Below are 21,901 nucleotides of genomic sequence, written 5' to 3' on the forward strand. Positions count from 1 at the left end.
TTGGGCTCAATGACCTCAAGCTTGCCGGCGGTTACTCCGGTCACCTCGTTGATGACACAAAAAGTGTCTCTGGCCACCGACGACCCTCTGTTCCGAATAAGGCATAGTCCCCAGCCTTAGGAGGGGTGCACAACTATGATGAGGTGACAACGTCAGCTGGGTTGGCTCGAAATGTAGTTGCTGCCTTTCCTTAGGCTGCCGACAGCTTGCCCTCGACAGAAAAAGGGTCTCTGGTTACTATGACCTTCCAATTCGAAATGAGGAGCAATTCTCGACCTAAGTAGGGGTGAACAACTGCGGAAAGGTGATGGCTTCCGTTGGGTTGGGTTGGATTGGAGTTTCTGCCTATCCTCAGGGCAACAATGGTTCTTTACAGCCTTTCGACTGCCCCCAATCATCTACCTATGATGGTATGGGGTCACTCTTAGTTGTAGTTGCCTTTGCTGAGGTACCTTCCAGGGTGTTGTGTACTTTGGAAAAAGGGGATGGGGCTCTCTCAGATGATGTGGTGCTCTCGGACGATGGGCCATTAGATGGGCCTGAACTGCAGTTGGTTTGCAAGGAGTTCAGAGTTGTTGTTGCTTTAAATGAATTGGAGGATTCTGGGGACGAGCCTAGCCCTATCCGTTCTTTGCCTCCAGCGCCTTCATCAGTTGGCTTACATTCAGATTGGATCCTTCAGAAGGTGGATGGAATTTGTAATTGTGTAGGCATTTCTTGCGGAGGTTTTGAAGATTAGTTTAAAGCTTTTCTCATTGCCATTGAAGTAGAACAACCCCTTTTAGCTAGATCTGCCTCCAAAAAAGAAAGGGAGCTTAAGAGACTTTCTTGTTCTATCAATTATGATGCAAGGGAAGAACGACCCAAGCAAGCGCATTTGAGGTGAAGAATATGATACGAAAATGGAAGGTTGACCTAATCTGTTTGTAGGAGACAAAGCTGAAGTTTATTGATAGAAATTTAATGAGAAGTTTGTCAGGTTGATCTTATACAGGCTAGGCCACCCTTGCTTTTAAGGGTGCCTCAGGGGGTATTATAGTTATGTTGGATAAGAGAGTAGTTAATTTGGTGGAGGAGTATGTTGGTGAATTTTTGGTGGCTTGGTGTTTCAGGAATGTGGAAGATGGTTTTGAGTGGGGTTTTGCTGGCGGGCCTAATGATGACAATAATAGAAGGCTCACTTGGAATGAGATTGCTAGTTTGTGCAGTTGGTGGGATGACCCATGGTGTATTGGAGTGGATTTTAACATCACTTGGTTTTTGAGTGATGGGTCGAGGGACTCTAGTATGGGTTCAACCATGGCTAATTTCTCAGCTCTAATTTTTAAGCTGGATTTGGTTAATATACTTTTGGTTAGGGAAACTTGGTCTAATAGAGGGATTGGTCTAGGTTGGATAGATTTGTTGTTTCTCATTCTTAGCAGGCTCACTTTGCTAACTATGCAAAAAATGCCTTCCTAAGCTATGTTCTGATCATTTTTCCCTCTTATTGGATTGTGAGGATCTTCATGAGGGGTGGAGATACTTTACATTTGAGAATATGTGGCTAAAGGTAGATGGGTTCACAGACAAGGTTAGATCATGGTGATCCTATTTTCAAGAACTCTTAGTTTTGTTTTAGCTGGGAAACTTAAAGCCCTGAAAAATGACTTGAGAAAATGGAATATGGAAGTCTTTAGGAACATTAATGATTAGCAGAATATTCTTTTTCAGGAGTTGCAGTGTTTTAATGAAAAAGAGGTTGATGGGGCCCTTTCAGTTGAAGATAAGGCAAGGAAAATGATTGTTGTGACTGAGATAGAAAAAATACTCTTATGGAGGAGATTTCTTGGAGAAAAAAAATCTCGGGCTTTCTGATCGAAGGAAGGGGACAAGAACACAGTTTTTTCACAAAGTAGCTAATTCCCATTGAAGGAATAATGCCATTGAGGTTCTTCATTTGGAAGATAGGGTACTTACATACAACTTTGAGATTAAGAATTACATTGTTCTCTTTTATGATAAGCTTCTCACAGAGCAATACCATTGGAGACCTAAAGTTGACGAGCTAGTTTTTTATTTGATTGATCAGTCAAGCGCTACTTGGTTGGAGAGATCGTTTGACAAGAAGGAGGTGCTTAGTGTGTTAAGAGTGTTGGAGAGATCACTCAAAAGTTCTAGCTAATCGGTTGAGTGAAGTTATGGGGAAGATTATCTCGAAGTCACAAAATGCCTTTGTTAAGGGAAGACAAATCTTTGACTTGGTCCTTATTGCTAATGAATGCTTGGATAGTAGAGTTAGAGCCGATATTCCAGGTATTCTATATAAATTGGATATAAAGAAGACTTTTGATAATGTTAATTGGGATTTTTTGGTGTATATACTTGGTAGGTATAGATTTGGGGAAATATGGTGTCATTAGATGAAACATTCCATCACCATCGTCAAATTCTCGGTTTTGGTTAATGGCACTCTTGAAGGTTTTTTTAATAGCTCTCAGGCTTGAGACAAGGGTACCTTTTATCTTTTATCTTGTTTGTTTTAGTAATAGATGTGCTGATTAAGAATGTTGAAGGTGGTGGCGGAAATGGGCTTTATCTTGGGTTTCTCGGTGCTGGTTCATCGAACGGTAGCATAAATGTCTCTTATAAATGTATCGGTGCCGGCTCACAAGTTGATTCTTTATGAGTCGGATCCTGACCAAATTCATTTCTTAAGGGCTCTTTTGCTTTGTTTTGAAGCTGCTTTTGGCCTTAAGGAGAATTTATCGAAATCTGAAATGTTTCATGTTGGCTTGGTTAATAATTTAGGCAAATTGGCTACTATCTTGGGCTGCAAGGTGTCATCCTTGCCCATGAGGTATTTTGGTTTTCTCTCAGGGGCTCCTTATAAATCCAAGGCAATGTGGGAAGAGATTTTTGAAAAGATTGAATGTAAGTTGGCGGGTTGGAAGATGATTTATTTGTTCAAAGGTGGTAGAATCACCCTAATCAAGAGCACGCTATCCAACCTCCCATCATACTTTCTATCTTTATTTTCTTTGCTTGCAATGGTGGCTAATAGATTGGAGAAGATTTTTCGTGATTTCTTGTGGGGATGTTTAGAGGATGAGAAAAAAATTCCATTTGATTAATTGGGATAAGATCTATACCACTTAATCTTGTGGTGGTTTGAGTTAGAAAGTTGAGAACCTTCAATAATGTCTATTAGGGAAATGGTTATGGCAGTATCATCGGGAAGTGGATGCTCTTTGGATGAATGTTATCAATGTTAAATATGAGAGTATTTGGGGGAGGTTGGTGCTCAAATGGAGTAAGAGGGGCATATGGTGTGGGAACTTGGAAATTTATCCAGAATGGATAGGAAGATTTCTTCAGTAATTTTAGATTTGAGGTAGGAAGGGGAACACGACTCAGATTTTGGTACGATATTTGGTGTGGTAACGTTGTCTTGAAAAATGCTTTCTCTTCTATTTATATGATTGCGTTGGATAAGGGTGCCTCAGTGGCTGACAACATGGACATTTCTATTGGTTACTCTTCAATAGTCTGTGAGGTTTATTAGAGCTACCTAGGACTGGGAGGTGTGTGATATTACTAAATTTTATAGTGCACTATATGCGCTAAATTTAAAGGCTGGAATGGATGATAGGTTGCTTTGGACTCATTCGGGGAATAAGTACTTTTTGGTCAGATCCTATTATAAGATTATGTTGTCCCATTCTTGCATTGCCTTCCCTTGGAAGTGCACTTGGAGGAGTAATGTTCCTCTCAAGATTGCTTTCTTCGGCTGGCTGTCCTCCCATGAGAAAACATTGACTACGGATAAGCTGAGAAAGCATGGTCTTTACATAATATATTGGTGTTTTATGTGTAAAAGAAATGGTGAATCTATGAATCATCTTCTTCTTCACTGCGAAATAGTTAAGGCTTTATTGGATGAAGTCTTCACTAGGTTTGGTATTGCTTGGGTAATGCCTAAGAGGGTGGTAGATTTAATTGTCATGTTGGAGAGGAATTCGAGGCAATTGTCAAATCGTGGCTCGTTGGAAGATGGTGTCTCTATGTTTAAAGTGGTGTACTTGGAATGAGATGAATGGTTGCTGTTTTGATAATAGGGAATGCTCATCAGGAGGCTTTAGGGACTTTTTCATTCAGATTTTGTTGCTTTGAGCTTCGGCTATTATATTGAATGATATTAGTTTTAATGATTTTTATGTTGTTTTTCACACCGCTTTGCTTGTAATTGGGTTCATCTCCTATATACTTCCTATGTATTTGGGCATTGCCTAATTTCATATGTTGATGCAGTTTGCATCCACTTGAAGGTGTTACCACTGGCATAAGTGGATGATAATTGTTGGTTTGGTCATGTTGTTATGTCTTGCTATATACTTTACTTTGTGGGATATTATGTTGTACTTACTGAGGCACTTTAATTTCACTACAAGAAAATGGCTTTATTGTGGCAATTTATGGTCTGCTAGAAATAATATCGCCTCAATAAGTCATTATTCACGACGATTTTCGTGGTCGACGCTGCTACCAGCAGGAGCTTTTTTTTATTTTTATTTTTATTTTTTACCTTTTGCAATGATTTTAAACACACTTGCAGCGTTGAAAATTCGTTGCAAATAATTTTAACTTTTGCAGCGATTTTAATGATAATTGCGACGAATTTTACCGCGACAAAAGATTAAAACCTTATGGCGAGGCACAATTTCACTGCAAATGTCATTTTAATGTATACGATGCCAAAACCATTGAAAATTAGATTTTCCACCAAATCCCGATTTCACCTTCGTCCCCAACTTTCTTCTTCTCCATTTCTCTCTAGCTACACATTAAGCAAAACCCACTCAAAATTTTCGCTATGTCCCTTCCACCGAATGAAACCACTCACATCGGCGCTGCTCCACTCCACTGATTCTCGCTTAAGCAAATTATGCTGCGATCCCCCATCGAAAGCCCACTAATCGGCGTCTGCATCAATTTATGCCGAGGCCACACCAGTGAAAAAAGTTGGATTTTTTCGACACCCTAAGGCTTTGTTCTTCATCATCGTCGGCCTGTTTCCTAATCAAAGTGGGTTGGAGTCGATTTTCCGTCCCTTCGTTGATCTCCTGATCCGCTCGGTTGGAGTTGATTTCCCAAGGTAATTTACTCTGCTCTATGTCTTCTTCGTTCTTAATGAAACCGTTTGTGTCAAGTAGAAACAAGGGTGTTTTGCTATAATATTTATGCTTAGGTTTCAATAAACACACATTGGACAATCCCATAAGCGAGAGGAAGTGTTCTTAGAATGCTGTTTCTTAGGAATATTAATTTTTGCAAGTATTTCTTGGACTCTGGCAAACTCCAGAATGCATGAGTTATGGGTGTTACAAATTAAACCCAATGATGTCATATTTATACCTAATACAACAACATTAACATCTTATACCTGCAGGAAATGGTTTAGAATTATCAACATTTGGTTGGATGATTGATGAATTGTTGATCAAGTTGCGTATATTTAATTGATGAGTATAGGAATCCAAATACATGGACCACTTGTTTTTGCACCAGATTACATATTGTTTTGGCTAATTCACATAGTTTTTGACTCACTAAAAAATGAGTAGCACAAAGGCTATCCCAAATGCATGAGGATGTCATGTAATAATCAGGAATAAATTCCTAGATCGTCTCATCAGGAAAAGTTACTTAAAATCAAACTCGTTTAAAATGGTGAAAATATATACAAAGAGAAAATAAAATTGATGGTATGTGCAATGGATAGAAGAGTGCAACAAGAATGAAAAGGGCACTAGTCATGGACTAGATTCATATTTTTAAAATTTTGAGTGTTGAAATGAAATGTAAAAAAAAACAAACAAATTGAAATTAATAATAATAAAAAATTCAACTAAACTAAACAATCTTAATTAATTTGAAAATTAAACAATAAAACAGAAATTATTTAAGTTCTAATTAAGCTTTAATCAATCTAATATGCAATGGAACTGAGAGATTAATAAAATTAATCTAAGAATTAATATATTTTAGAAAGTAATTGACAAAATACGAACTGAAAATTGAAAAGCCCCAAAATCAAGATTCTAGGGTTCATCCTTGTATTCAAATCACAAATTCTCAAAATTAATCCATAGCAATTGTAATCACTGTTAAATGAAAGCTTAAAGAAGCGAGAAAAATAAATAACACGAAATAAATAAACAGCAAATAAAATGCCCAAAATTTTAAGCCAAATATCTCAAAAATAAATCACAAACTTTAAACTAAAATTAAATAAATAGTAGAGAGTGAAAAGAGCAAGTCAAATGAATGGAGATGGAGGTGGTACGCAATGGAGGAGGCGGCTGGAGCAACAATTGGACCATGAAAGAGTTCTTCAAATGTGCGGCGACACTCTCAAAAAGTCTCCAATTTCGTGCTAATGATATGTTTAAATATGGTAGGAATGAAACCCTAATGTGTACATATTCCCGCCCACAAAATCGCTTAAATTTTAGGACTCAACTTGGCAGCCATGTACGCACTTCAGGAGTTTAAATTTGGAAATCTTTATTAGAGACAACTTTGTAGCCCTTTAAGATAGCTTTCCAACGCATCAAGAATCGTATAAATCCGATATTTGAGCGGAAAGGTGATTAAAATACTAAAGTGTGTCCATTTTGTCTCCTAACGCATTTTGGACTCTGATCCGAATTACTATTAAACCCCATCATTATCCTTATTTGAAGAGTCATACACTAGTTGAAAGTTCTTAGGTTGTTCCAACGTCTTGCCCACTTGAAAGTCCTTTGAATTTGAAATTAGAAATAAAATAGTAGAAATTATAACTAAAATAAAATAAGAATAATAGAATATAAAAAATATGTTATGCATGTGAATGAACATTGTCCAATTAAATCACAAATTATAAAATTAAGCATAAATCATACTATTAACCAATTTAAATCACAACTCGGATTTATTAATCTTAACAATTTTTTTCATCTAAAACCAATAATAATGTAATGAAATAAATAAAATATATTGGTTCTAAATGTATAAAATATGCAATAATTCAGCTCAATCACACCCCCCAACTAGACTATCTCAACAAAAGTGACACGTTACTACTCAACCCCCAGGGGCTATACGTAGTAAGACTATCTCAATAATCTTTCACATAGAATTGAGGCAAATGTCTCAGAACTCAAATGTGTGTGTGGAGCTAAACTGGTTGTGTGTTCCTCATTACTAACCATGATTTGTCAAAGGATTTTTCAAACTTAAGATTAATCATTGCTGATTCTAACTACCTCAAAGCCTAAGAGACTAGCAGTTTTCACGCCAGCTCTGTTTTTAAAGGTTGAACACTCAATCCCCAAAGTCTTGGGTAACTGTTTCTAGCCCTTTACTTAGGAAATCTCACTAAGCCGCATTTATCTATTTTTTTCTATTCTTTTCAAATCTCTTTTTCTTTTTCTTTCTTCTTTTTTTTTTTTTCTTTCTTTTTGAAGCATGGCTCGGTAGTCTTGCAATTTACTTCTCCTGTGTTAAATCAATGAATAGTAAATAAAGAACACTACAAGCGTAAGCATGTGCAAAATGTCCTTCAAAATTTGCCCTTCGTTCTACAAAAATCTTATCAAGTCTCATCTCAATAAGTATAGCCTCCCGGTGTTTCAAGTTACACATCAATAAAATATGATGCATCAAAAATCATGCACTATGCTTAAGCTGGAAAATAATTCTTCACAAAATGATTCCACTCAACTACTCCACCAAAATGCTCAGATTTCATAAAATACTAGAAATAGAGTGTCATTCATATGTGTATCAATGCACATCACATTACTGCAAATTTTTTCTTTTTTTTTTTTTTAAATTTCTGTGCACACACGCTCCCCCAACTAGTGAGAGACATGGTACTCAATGAATCGAACGAAAGAAAACAAAGTGCATAGGAATAAGCAAGCAAAAAAAAAAAAAAATCAACATGAAATATAATATTAAAGCAAAACAACAAATAAAAAAAATAAAATGCAAGTAAAGAAAGCTATAAAGGGTGAAAAGATCAAAACACTTCATTGGAATCTTGCACAAACAAGATATCTGCGTGTGGATCAAAGACCTTCAGAAACGGCTTTAAACATTGTCCATTGACAAAACTATTTCCATTCTTCGGATTGACAATGTCTACTGCCCGTGAGGATGAACCTTCTTTACAATGTACGGCCCCTTCCATCGATTGACAATGTCTACTGCCCGTGAGGATGAACCTTCTTTACAATGTACGGCCCCTTCCATCGAGATTTCAGCTTCCTGGGAAAAAGATGTAGTCTTAAATTGTAGAGAAGCACTTTCTGATCAGGGACAAGATGTTTGTCATGGATCTTCTTGTCATGCAAGGCCTTCATTTGCTCCTTCACCAAGCGAGAATTATCGTAGACCTCTCTTTTTATTTCTTCAAGCTCTGAAATCACTTCAACAGCATGCACCTCTGACTCATCGAAATCACCAGGCATCTTGCAAGTATTGAACACATTTGTTTCCAATGTCATATTCCCGAATGTGAGTTTCAACACTCCACTTCGACAATTTATCAGTGCATTGGAGGTAGCAAGGAATGGACGCCCAAAGATGACAGACGCCTGGTAAATAGTAGTGGCTGTCTGCTGCATATCAAGAACTACAAAATCCACTAGGTAGTAAAATTTGTCCACCTGATCTAGCACATTCTCAACAATACCCCTCGGTACCTTAACTGATATGTCAGCCAACTGTAGCATGATGGATGTCTTTTTCAGCTCACCCAATCCCAACTGCTCATACACTGAGAATGGTAGCAAGTTCACACTACTCCCCAAATCAAGTAAAGCTCTCTCAATGCGTGACTCACCGATCATAATGAAAATGTTGGGAGAGCCGGGATCTCCAAATTTCTGAGGAGTCTCGCTCAATATCAATGCACTGACTTGCTCCGTTAGGAAAGCTTTCTTCTTTACATTCAACTTCCTCTTCACTGTGCACAAGTCCTTCAAAAATTTTGCATACGAAGACACTTGTTGTATGACATCCAAGAGTGAAATATTAATCTTTACTTGCTTGAAAATCTCCTGAATCTCAGTGTGGTATTTGTTCTTTTGGCCAGCTGCCAATCTCTGAGGATAGGGAATCATAGGTTGGTACCCCCTACTAGTTTCAACATCTGCACTCACAGGCTTCTTCAATTCTGGTCTCACTACCTCTGGTTCTTTTTTAGCTTCATCGGTCTCTGTTGCATCTTTAGGTGTAAGAGCAACTACCTATGTGTCCATAGTCATCTCTGGTTGGGGAAATTCCTTTCCACTTCTCAAAGTAAGAACGACTTTCGCTGTCTCAAGAGCCTCCCCTGAAACATTATGCACTTGTTGTTGTTGTTGCCTGTATACTTGAGGATTAGGCTGAGGTTGTGCTGGGAATTTTCCTTTCTCTAGAGTGCTCAATGTCATGCTCATCTTATTGATGGTGCCCCGCAAGTCATATATGGGTTGAGTGTTCTGATTGTTTGTGGTGGCTTGAATCTGCATGAATTGCTGAAGTGTATTAGCTATCTGTGCCATACTGTCATCTAGAGACTTCTTCGCAGATGATTGAGGCTGAGAATTCTGTGCAGCTACATGAGGCTGAAATCCTGGAGGTGCTACAAAAGGTTAGCTATGAGAACTCTGATATGACTGATACTGGTGCCGAGGAGCAGCCTGATGAAATGGCTGCTGAGAAGGTGGTGGAGACCGGCCAGGCTGATCATTCCTCCATAGAAAATTTGGGTGATTCCTCCACTCCGGATTATATATATTGGAAAAAGGCTAATTTTGTGCTCTACTTACCCAGTTCGTTGATTGCATCTGCTCATAGCCACACTCCTGAAATATTGGCATGATTGGACAATCTTGGGTCTTGTGGTTTGAATCAGCACATAAGAACATACCTCTACTATTTTCACAGCCTTCACTTTTAAAATCTCCATGACCTCTAATCTTCTAGTCAATACAGCTATTTAGGCTTGAACGTCAGTGTCCTCCTTAAACTCATATCTGCCCCCACAAGCAATAGCCATCAGTGGCTGTGCTGTCAATGAAACTCGATTAGTTCGAGTTTTCCATTGTTGTGTGCTCTCAGCAAGATAGTAAAAAAATAGCAATGCTTCATCAGGTTCCTTACTAAAGAGTTCTCCATTGCACATAGTCTGAACAAACTGCTTGCATTGTGGAGTGAGACCAGTGTAAAAATAATTCACTAACCTCCAGGATTCAAAATTGTGATGTGGACAGATGTTCACCAAATCCTTAAACCTTTCCCAGCTATCCTGGAAAGTCTCGTCAGATTTCTGATTGAACTGACTAATCTGCTCTTGTAAATACTGAGTTCTTTGAAAAAGAATTTTTTTTGTAAGAACTCACGTTGCATATCAGACCAACTAGAGATAGAATTAGGTCTCAAAGAATTAAACAAAATTTTCACTTTATCCTTTAAAGAGAAAGGAAATAAACGAAATCTAATAAATTCATCTGTAGTGGCTCTATTGATAAAAGTAGTACATGCTAACTCAAAATCTGTCAAGTACTGATAAGGACTCTCAGAATCCATTCCGTGGAACTGAGGTATCATTGACATCATACCATGCTTAATAGAAAAATTAGGTGCATCATCTGGTAAAATAATGTATGATGGTTTAGTGGTGCGAGTGAGCTACAAATAATCTCTAAGAGTGCGTGGTGCAGGTGAAGCCATGGTTTGTTCAATTTCAATGTCTTCTTCTGTAGAAAAAAAAAGAAGAGCTATCTATCTCTGAACTATGTATACTACTCTCAGTGCTCGATGTAACTCTAACCAACCTATTTGAATTGTCCCTCATCTATAACATGAAACATCAGTTCAAATAGCATAAGTAAAGTTCAAGTGACTGAGTAGTAGGTGACAAGTGAAATGTGTAATCAGAGAGATAAGATAGTGACAGAAATATTTGAGATAAAAAAATAAAAAATAACGAGTCTAAATTTATGTCAAGCAACAATTCCCCGGCAACAGTGCCAAAAACTTGACTCACTCAAAAATGAGTAGTACAAAGGTTATCCCAAGTGCAGGAGGATGTCGCGTAATAATTAGGAATAAATTCCTAGATCGTCTCCTCAGGGAAAATTACTTAAAATCAAACTCGTTTAAAATGGTGAAAATATTCAGAAAGATAAAATAAAAATGATGGTATGTGCAATGGATGAAAGAGTGCAACAAGAATGAAAAGGGCACTAGTCATGGACTAGATTCATATTTTTGAATTTTTGAGTGTCGAAACGAAATGTAAAAAAAAAAAAACTAACAAATTGAAAGTAACAATAAAAAAAAATCAACTAAACAAAACAATCTTAATTAATCTGAAAATCAAATAATAAAACAAAAATTATTTAAGTCCTAATTAAGCTTTAATCGATCTAATATGTAATGAAACTGAGAGATTAATAAAACTAATCTAGAAATTAAACTATTTTAGAAAGTAATTGACAAAATACGAACTAAAAATTGAAAAGCCCCAAAATCAAGATTCTAGGGTTCATCCTTGTATTCAAATCACAAATTCTCAAAATTAATCTATAGCAATTGTAATCACTGTTAAACGAAAGTTTAAAGAAGCGAGCAAAATAAATAACACGAAGTAAATAAACAGCAAATAAAATGCCCTAAAGTCTAAGCCAAATATCTCAAAAATAAATCACAAACTTTAAAGTAAAATTAAATAAATAGTAGAGAGTGAAAAGAACAAGCCAAATAATGGAGATGGAGGTGGTAGGTAATAGAGGAGGCAGCTGGAGTGGCAATTGGACCTTAGAAGAGTTCTTCAAATGTGCGGCGCTGCTCTAAAAAAGTCTCCAATTTCGTCTAATGATATGCTTAAATATGGTAGGAAAGATTCATATTCCTGCGCACAAAATCGTTTAAATTTTAGGACTCAACTTGGCAGCCATGTACGCGCTTCAGGAGTTCGAATTTGGAAATCCTTATTAGAGACAACTTTGTAGCCCTTTAAGATAGCTTTCCAACGCATCAAGAATCGTATCAATCTGATATTTGAGCGGAAAGGTGATTGAAATACTAAAGTGTGTCTATTTTGTCTCCTAACGTATTTTAGATTCTGATCCGAATTATGCTCAAACCCTATCATTATCTTTATTTGAAGAGTCATACACTCGTTAAAAGTTCTTAGGTTGTTCCAACGTCTTGCCCACTTGAAAGTCCTTTGAATTTGAAATTTGAAATAAAATAATAGAAATTAGAAATAAAATAAAATAAAAATAATAGAATATCAAAAATGTTCTGCATGTGAATGAATATTATCCAATTAAATCACAAGTTATAAAATTAAGTATAAATCATACTATTAACCAATTTAAATTACAAGTCTTAATAATTTTTTCATCTAAAATTAATAATAATGTAATGAAATAAATAAAATATATGAGTTTTAAATGTATAAAATATGTAATAATTTAGCTCAATCAATTTTTTCCCCAATGTCCCACTTGAAGGTTTGGGGACCAATGCAGTAACACTAATTGGAACAAGCCATCCTTACATTCTATCTTTGACAAAGTTTTACTGAATTATTTCAATAATAATTTGTTAACTCCATTAATTAAGAAGTATTACTTCTCTCTAGGAGATGAAAAGTTGATTTCAAAAGTCTATGTGATCATATAAACACGTTTGCTTCTTGAAATCTCTTCTAAAACTTTCCAAAACAGTATATTTTGGAAGGCGAAAGAATAATGCTATTTCGATAATAATAATATTTCATTGGTTACAATTGCCACGAATTGTTACTCATCACTAATTGTTAGATATTCAAGTTCTTTGTAAAAATCAACAAGCATGGATATCAAATAGTCTAGTTTTTTGTATTTTCTTTGTGAGTTTACCGGTTTGTATATAGAGAAATATTTTAGTCACAAAAAAAAATTGACAAAAATAAACTCATAAACTGACATATATTGATGTGATATGTCTGATTGTAAACTCATAAACTAATATATCACATGAAAATATATCAATTTGTGAATTTACTTTTATGAAATTTTTTTGTGACTATAAAACTTCTCATCTATACAACTTTTATTCTCCATACAATTACTGAAAAAAGAGATTGCGATTTAATTTGTGAAAAGGTGTCTTACATGGTTTGGAAATGATAACGTTGGAATAAACTTCCTGTTGTAAAAGTAGGCAAATTTTAAACTCCCCGTCCGTTATTTTATTTGTTTATGTTGCAAAGAAATTAGCTATGGTCTGCATGCACATAAGTACTAGTACTCCATTAATACTACAAATCTAGCTACATCTGAAATTTGAAACATCCTGTTTGCCCCCACATGGCAAGAAAATCAGTAATTAAAGGAAGACATGATTAAATGAAAGGTTTAAAAATGAGATATTCTTAATTATGTACGTACAGATCTAGCTACATCTGAAATTACCTGAACACCCTTAATTTGGCCCTACATGGCAAGAAAAGCAGTAATTAAAGGAAGACATAAAATCATGAAAGGTTTAAAAATGAGATCTTCTAAATGTTTTTTATATGCAAGATCAGTGGTCACATTGAAAGTCATGTTTATCTTAGCTCAATAAGACGTCTGAGCTAGAATATTACTGATCTCTTGTAATTAAATTCTTTGAATCCTTCTCCATTAACTTCACGATTTATCCACGTACATAAATTGGTTTGTGCAGGTGATCATGGGAGAGAGATACAATCATGCGAAGAGAAATGTCAGCCATGCATAGATCAAATGTATTATTTTGTAAAACTCTTTGATTTGGTTTATTAACAAGCTCATGAAGGAGGGCCGCCATGGACTGGAAACCGCTTAAAGCTGGCTCAAGGCCCGGGGGGAATGCTTTGTTCGTTTTTGAAGAAATTGGAGGGATCAATGCTGGTCTTCGCACGCACCAACCTGTCTAGATTGCCCTTGAAATACTTACTCCCATACACTCGTGCACTGTCAATAAGGATCGTACGATTATTACTTGAACTGGCAATACCGATATCAAGATCTTTATAGTTGAAAAAAGCCTCCCTTGGAGACTTTGATACGTACGGTCTCATAACCTCATACAAGGTTCTTGAAAGTTCAAGGTAATGGTTCGTAGCTTCTGTACCTTCTTCCACCCACTTCACGGCATACTGTATCTTGAATATGTTTCCAGTCCTGTGCGGAAATGGAGTCTCTGATTCCGAAATCTCACTCATTCTTCCTCCATAAGGATTCCATTGCATCCATCCATTTTCCCCTATTTCGATCAACAACTTCCATATGGATTCTAAACCAGTCTTTGGAATTGGTTCCTTCACATAATCAGACTTGCCTTTGAAGAAGAAATCTGCCTTGGATGGCCTGACTAATAAAGCATCCATGGGAGTTCCGAGGGGGAAATATGCCCAGAAAAGAGTAGACTCAATCCATGTCATTTCATTGCAGTCATCTTGCTGCAATCTTAGTTCGGGAAACCTCACATTCATCAAAGGGATAAGGCTTTCAGATTTTCCCAAGAAGTGTCCAATGAAAGAAACTTGCACCGTCTTCTTGCCTTCCTGACTTCCATTCACTGCTTGTGGCATTGCCCTTATGAAGAGGTCCTTTGGTAGCTTGTCCGCAACCTGTTGCCAACGATAAACAACATCTGTTGCATTCTGTTCTAATGTCCTTTTAACGTTGAACACTGTCACCATGGATGGAACTCTTACCAACTTTATTCTCCATGAAAAAATGACTCCAAAGCTTGCTCCACCACCTCCTCTAATGGCCCAAAACACATCCTCTCCCATGGATTTTCTATCGAGGATCGATCCATTAACAGTGACTAATTGCGCATCGATTATATTATCCACAGAGAGGCCATACTTTCGCATCAAGTTTCCATATCCACCTCCAGAAAAGTGTCCACCCGTGCCTACAGTCGGACAGACCCCAGCAGGGAAAGCATGGACTTTACTTTTCTCCGCAATTCTGTAATAAACATCGCCAAGAGTAGCACCAGCCTGAACCCATGCAGTCTCGGATGCTATATCAATGTCTAGAGCACGCAAATTGAACATATCAAGGACTATAAATGGATTATTTGATACGTATGAAAGACCCTCATAGTCATGGCCACCGCTTCGAATCCTGATTTCCAAGCCATAATGCTGTGCACAAGTAACAGCTGCTTGGATGTGAGAAATGTGTTTGGCAGCTATAATAGCAAGTGGTTTTGGGGTTGCAGATGTCAAAAACCTGCGGTTTTTTATATAAGAGTTCAAAACTGAGAGAAAAGAAGCATTGTTGGGGGTGTAGATGGCCTGGAAGACTGGGTAAAATGGTGAAGAATTATTTGAAAGGCATCGAAAAAACATGTCTAGATTAACTTGCTCTGAATTCGCACATGAAATTGAGAACAAAATGATAATTGCAAGTTTGATTGGGATTGAAGTTGGCCGCTGGCATGAGGTCTTCATTCTGCCAAATAATTCGTTGGTTTGAGCTCTTGTTTGTGTGATCTGCTGCACTATTATAAGATCAATATGAGAGTAACTGATCATGGCTAAGACATCATGAACGTATACTTTTATAAACTTTCAATTAATGCTATTAATTCGTTGCGCGCATGCAAGGTAATTAAAGAATTAATAATGGATCAGTTATGAAATAAAATCCAAACAAATCTTCTTTCTCAACTGTTTACATGGTTTTTATTTGAAAATGATAATGATACCTACCACGTCTAATTATTTCCTTTTTGGGGCTACAAAAATTAATTATACCAATTTGCTGTAGTTTATAATTTTGAGCACATCAGGAAATATATTTTATTGAAAATTGTTAATGCATGCTGTAGCTATCTAGCTAGCTAGAGTCTATACATCTTCTTTATAATTAATTTTTTTTTTCTCAGCATTCTTTATAATTAATTCATTCCTAAGTACATACTTTTCGTCATTTTCCTGATCAAATCTAATTATTTAGTCAATATTTTCGGCACTGCGAGCCATACTCCAAGGAAATAATTTTTTGTCTTGCAAGACTATTTTTGACGAGTAGAACTTGCCGAAAGCAGTTGTTTTCGACAACAAAAATCTCTGTGAAAAAGTATTAATTATTCTCGATTTGAATTCGCAATGCATCTTAACTCATCTCAATATTATTTATTATTATTTATTATTATTTATCAACTTTAACTCATAAATTTTACTATAATTTATAATTCATCTTAATTCATTTTCAAATCTAAACGAATAAAGAATACGCTAAAAGACGAAAATATCGTAAAACTAAACGTGGTGTGTTAAGTAAATACCAAAATGAAGGAATACGGCCAAACGAAAAGGAGTACGGGCACAAATAATTCTATGGGAGATATCGGGATTCGGTATCATGTCCTGATATTATGATAAAAATAAAAATATATAAGAGCATTGGCATTTGGCGCAATGGCCTAGCCAAAAGTTGAAAGTCCAAAGTTTAAGATTTTAATTACAATAAAATTAGACTCTTTTCCAAACATAACAAGTTATTGTTTATTATTGAAATTAATATTTTATTATTTCATCTACTTTACTTCATTCATTTCTCTTTCTTCATCCTATTTCTCTCGTTTTTCCTTTCTTCACCCCGAAACGTGCGAACACCTCGTCTTGAGTCCTTCATCTTCTTCAACTGCAAGCACCCACTGTTCCTGCCTCTTCTTCAACCGCAAGATGCCTTCTCTCCGTCCTGAGTTCACATAGCCGTCATCTTCCAACCCCAAAGGTAATTTATCTTCCTCGCTCCTCTCTCCCTCTTCTCTGCTTAGATTTTCTCTCCCTCTTCTCTTTCTATTTTCTCCCATTTCATTAAGTGATTTTTCTGTTTTAGGGTTTGCAAGAACCACTCTGTCACAAGGTTGCCTTGTCGGTGAATCGTCGTCAAAAAAGTTGCACATTTCCTTCACAAATTGAAGTTGAAAATCGCGATTTGGGTATTTACGTGTAATTGATTTATGATTTCGGTATTTTTGTTTGTGATTTGGATATTTTTCTGTGGTCATGCTTAGTGTGTCATCAGGAAGCATTCTCATTTTTTTTCTATGATTTGCTTAAATTATCTTAGTTTTTTCCGTTTAGATTTTCTTAGTTTCTTGACAAATTGATTTATGATTATCCCTATACTATGCATTTTGCTATGGATTTGTTTGCTATGCATTTGTTTCTTGGTTTGCGATTATCCCCATTCTATGCATTTGGTTCATTGTAAGGAATTACAATGACATTTTGCAAAACTAGGCACAATTATATGTTCTTTATATGCAAGGTTTAGGAAATTAGGCAAGAGGTTGATATTGGTTTTCAAAACTGAACAAGCATTGTAAAATCTCATTGAAGTTTTTCTAAAAATATTGGTCTGTATGATATAGATTATAGATCTATTTGATACACATCTGGTTCATTTACGTGCTATAATTGAGATTGAATCTCGTCATTGTGTTAAAAATGTTTACTTGGAATATTAGAATTGTGGTAATTATTATCTTCACACTATATTTGGGACAATTTTGGATGATACTTCATTGACAGAGAGAGGCAGACAATGACCAAATCTATAACTTTGTAATTCTTTGCATGCTAACATATTGTCATGTTTCCATCCCATACTATGTAATGGCATTGTATTTGCTAAAATCTATCAACCTCCTGAATTTATGTTGGACTTATAGAACAAATGATAAAAGAACAAATTATTTGTTGGCTTACAAACTGCCGGACCTTAAACTTCTAATATTGTAAGAGAACAAATAGTTTTAGGACCACAAGCAATGTCATGCAAACTATTTGTTGAGTTACAAACTGCAGAGGCACAAACTAGGAGCAGAACCCATATTGACCCAAACCCATGACAAACTGCAGAGGCACAAACTGTATATATATTATTTTGTTGAGGATATCTTTTATTAAACTAAATTGTGTCTTCATTATTTTGTTGGACTGTAGATTGTGTTGGTGCCTAAAAGGAATGTGTTGGTATTTATTTGTGGATTGTGTTGCTCAATACTAATGTTCATTTTATATATGTTGGATTGTGGACTATGTTGAAGATTCTAATGTTAGACTGTGGACTGTGTTCGTGCTGTGTAGACTGTGTTGATATTTATTTGTGGACTGTGTTGCTCAATACAACTAATTCATTTTATATATATTGGACTATGGACTGTGTTGAGGATACTAATGTTTATTAACAAATAATTATTTATTTGTTAATGTTTATTCAATACTAATGACATAATTTTTTTATTTATTCTACTTATTTATGAAGTGTATTTGTAAAATATCAAAAAATGTAAAAACAATAAATCAATGATATTAATTATTCTTACTGATTGATTTATACAATAAATTAATTAAATAGAATAGAAAATAAATTATATTACCATATATACTATTGTATTAATTAATTAAACAAAATAGAAAATAAAGTATATATATTACCATATATACTATATTCTATGTACGGTAATATTCTAATTAACAATAAAGTTGCTGTTAAAATCTACACGCTTTTAGCTTCCATTATCAACCATACCCCCGCCCATCTCGTTTTGGTCCTTTCATTTGTTATATTTTCCGTGAAGCAAGCCCCGAGCATCTTCGTTGGGCACGTGAGCCAGATGCTTGCATAGTGTGGGTCTCACAATCACAACAGCTACTACCTCTTTCAAATTAGGTTCTGTCTAGAGAGTTTGATTTTAATTTATCTTATTTAATTTAATTATTATGATTTTTTATATTTTTTATATAAAATATAATAAATAATTTAATTTTTTCAAATCTAAAAATAATAATAATATTAAAAAATAATATTATAAAAATATTTTATTCAACTTTCATCTCAATTTACTATTTAAACTTCACGTTGCCCCGTTTAGATTGAGAAGTAATTTCAACTCGTCTCGTCATTATAATTTTTCTAAATTTTTACACAAAATATAATAAACAATTCAACTTTTTCAAATCTTAAAACAATAATAATATTAAAAAATAATATTTTTACAATATTTTATTCAACTCATTTAAAACCATCTTATCTCGTCTCATCTTATCTTATCTCTCAATTCAAACGGATTCTAATCATCTCAACTCATCTCATCTCATCTAATCATTACAATTTTCTTAAATTTTTACATAAAATAAAATAAATAATTTAATTTTTTTAAATTCTAAAAAAAAAAAATATTAAAAAAAAATATTCTAATATTATTTAATTATTTAATTTTGATCTTAATTCATCTCATTTAAAATAAAGTAGGCCTAAATCCTTATCCCTATATTCTCTTCCACACACGGCCCCTCAAGTGTTGCGGTTATGCTGTTTTTTCGCATTTTATGTTTATGTCTCAATGTAGGTGCTTGGAAGCTTGATCATGTGCAGTCGCTTTTGATGTCCAGCTTTCTTGTCGCTTTCCTCATACGCGTTGATGCTTTCTTTTACTGGAAATTGGTTGTTGTCCACCTATCCTATCCAAGGTTGCAAAAGGTGGAGTATTGAAGATATTTAATTATTTCTCTAAAGCATTAGAATTGAACTCATTAAATTTATCTTTAATTTTAATAAAAAAAAATATTTTTTATATATTTAAAACCTTCCTATCCATAACTTCTCATTAGATTAGCTATTAAATTTATCAAAATAATAATATAATATTATTTTTTAATAATAATTTTTTTTTCATATTTCATAATTACATTAATCATATATTAATTAATAATTTAATTTGATTCTTACATTATTATTACAAGACAATTGGAGATTAAACGTGAATAAAAAAAACAGTTGGAGATTAGAAGTGAATAAAAAATAAATTTGATGGGTGAATAGTAATCCTTCAAATTTGAAGAAACACATCTATTTATTGTAACTCAAAGCTTTCCATTTATCTCTTTGGCTAATCCAATGCAACTCTCTTTTGATGAAATTCATCATATTTTATATTTGACTAGATTTGTTATGAAGTCAATGCGAATGCTCTTAATATATAAGTCTGTGTTTGAGTATTAAGATGATATCAAATGATTTATGAATAATAATAAAAATATAATGAATAGTAATAAAAAAGAATGAATAATTATTAAATAATAATAAATAATAATAAAATAGTTGAAGTAATATGATTTCAAGTTTGTTTTCCAAAATCTTGAAAATTTTAACCACCAATACATATGAAAAAATATAAATTTCTGGAAATTAACTAGTTTTCTTTGCTACGAAGCAATGACAGCCCCGAGGATATTCTGTACAAGTGACATGAGAATTACTAGAGTAATGATAGATACAGTCATGTAGTGCATAAGTGTTCTATAATTTTTTTGAAAAAGAGTTAAGTTTATTATTAAAAAATTAATTAATTTTTTTTTCATATAAATCTTGTATTTATTTATTTATTTGGTTGCATGGCGCTTACAGACTTATGACAATAAATATCATTTCTTATAAAGATATCTAAACAGTAGCGCCAATGTATCAGCTTCAGTGGAGCAAAACAATAGGACTAAAAAAACTTAGGAGTATTAATCAAAGATTCAAAGGGTCTACTTTATAAATAAAGGTCAATTATTACACTATGTATCCCTAAATTAGGAAAGGTTCCTCTGACGCCCCGACTCTCACGTATAGGGACACGAGAATCGTGACGTCGGGATGATGATAACATGGGTCACACATCCCAAAGAAATGTGCCCAAGTGTGTGCAACATGTAAAAGTGCACAACAAAAATCACAGCGGATAATATAATAAGTCAACTAAGTACCAGAAATTTTTATACAAGTATCCAAAATAATTTAACTTTAAAAAGTTATACAGTCATCCCAAATATATTACAAAAGAGAAATACATAAAAGAGTAGAATAATAAATATCGATACACGAGAGCAATCCCAGATCGCTCGTCCAACGGAGCCAAAGCCTAAGGCTCATTATCCACATCTGCATCAAAATCTGCGATACCATAAAACGATACCACAGGTAAGTAATAATCCAAACAACTCTCGAGATAAAAATGCATTAAAGCAACTAATTAAAAGATCACAAAATCTCATTTTTCCCGAAAACGAGTATTTTTCCAACACATGCTAAAAATCTCATTTTTAGCCAAAATGTAAAATCTAACATTTTTCCAGAAAATGATTTACACAAAACTCAACAATTTATTGGACATTGTAGGCGGGAATCACAGGCGGGACTATACCACCATCCCTGCTTACCACCATCCCTACTGCATGCACCGTAGGCAGGAATCACAGGCGGGACTCTACCACTATTCCTGCTTACCACCATCCCTACAGTCTCTTTCCATTTTTCTCAAACCAGTCAATCAAAACATTTCAAGCATACTTAAATCATTTCTCACATGAAAATCTCGTTTTCAAATAAACACATGAACATATATGCAATCATGCGAAAATCCAGTTTTCAGTTACAAACATGAACATGCGTGCAATTGCAATGAACACAACACGACAACAATATCAACAACCAACAATGTCAACACAATCCAATCACACAAACAACTTCATTCTCCAATCCATCCGACTCCCGTACTCTTCGGACTCAGTCTGGCAAAACCAATCAATAATTCAATACAGTGAAATGAGTTAGCGCAAAAATACATTTAAATCACAAGAGTTCTTTGAAAAATACTTACAGTGTTATATAGCAATTTCTGGAGGATCACGGAAGTACAAGAAGTGGCAATGCAGCTACAGAACATTGCCAAATGCACTATGGCAGTGGGTCTCAAAGACCCACTTTTGAACGAGTGCAAATGAAGACTCAAGATTGATAGGATAGGGCCTAGGGATGTCGGTGAAGCTAGTGGTGGTAGTGGTTGG

At 34.9% G+C, this 21,901-nt stretch overlaps 1 protein-coding gene and 1 non-coding gene across 2 annotated transcripts; one reads left to right on the forward strand and one right to left on the reverse strand.

Annotated features, from left to right (window-relative positions):
- Window positions 1–10,268: 10,268 nt before the first annotated feature.
- LOC118348106 lies at window positions 10,269–10,376 on the forward strand. Its single transcript, XR_004801252.1, has one exon. It is a non-coding gene; the product is annotated as a small nucleolar RNA R71 (small nucleolar RNA).
- Window positions 10,377–13,788: 3,412 nt separating this feature from the next.
- On the reverse strand, window positions 13,789–15,502 carry LOC109014788 (berberine bridge enzyme-like 4). The gene has a single exon (XM_019004586.2). It carries the CDS (start codon window positions 15,500–15,502, stop codon window positions 13,886–13,888), a length of 1,617 nt encoding a protein of 538 aa, XP_018860131.2. The 3' UTR covers window positions 13,789–13,885.
- Window positions 15,503–21,901: the final 6,399 nt, after the last annotated feature.

This window comes from Juglans regia, chromosome 3 (genome assembly GCF_001411555.2).
Source record: "Juglans regia cultivar Chandler chromosome 3, Walnut 2.0, whole genome shotgun sequence".
NCBI lineage: Eukaryota > Viridiplantae > Streptophyta > Magnoliopsida > Fagales > Juglandaceae > Juglans > Juglans regia.

Coding starts and splice junctions, on each gene's coding strand:
- LOC109014788 (XM_019004586.2), bottom strand. CDS start 15,502: ATGAAGACCTCATGCCAGCGGCCAACTTCAATCCCAATCAAACTTGCA.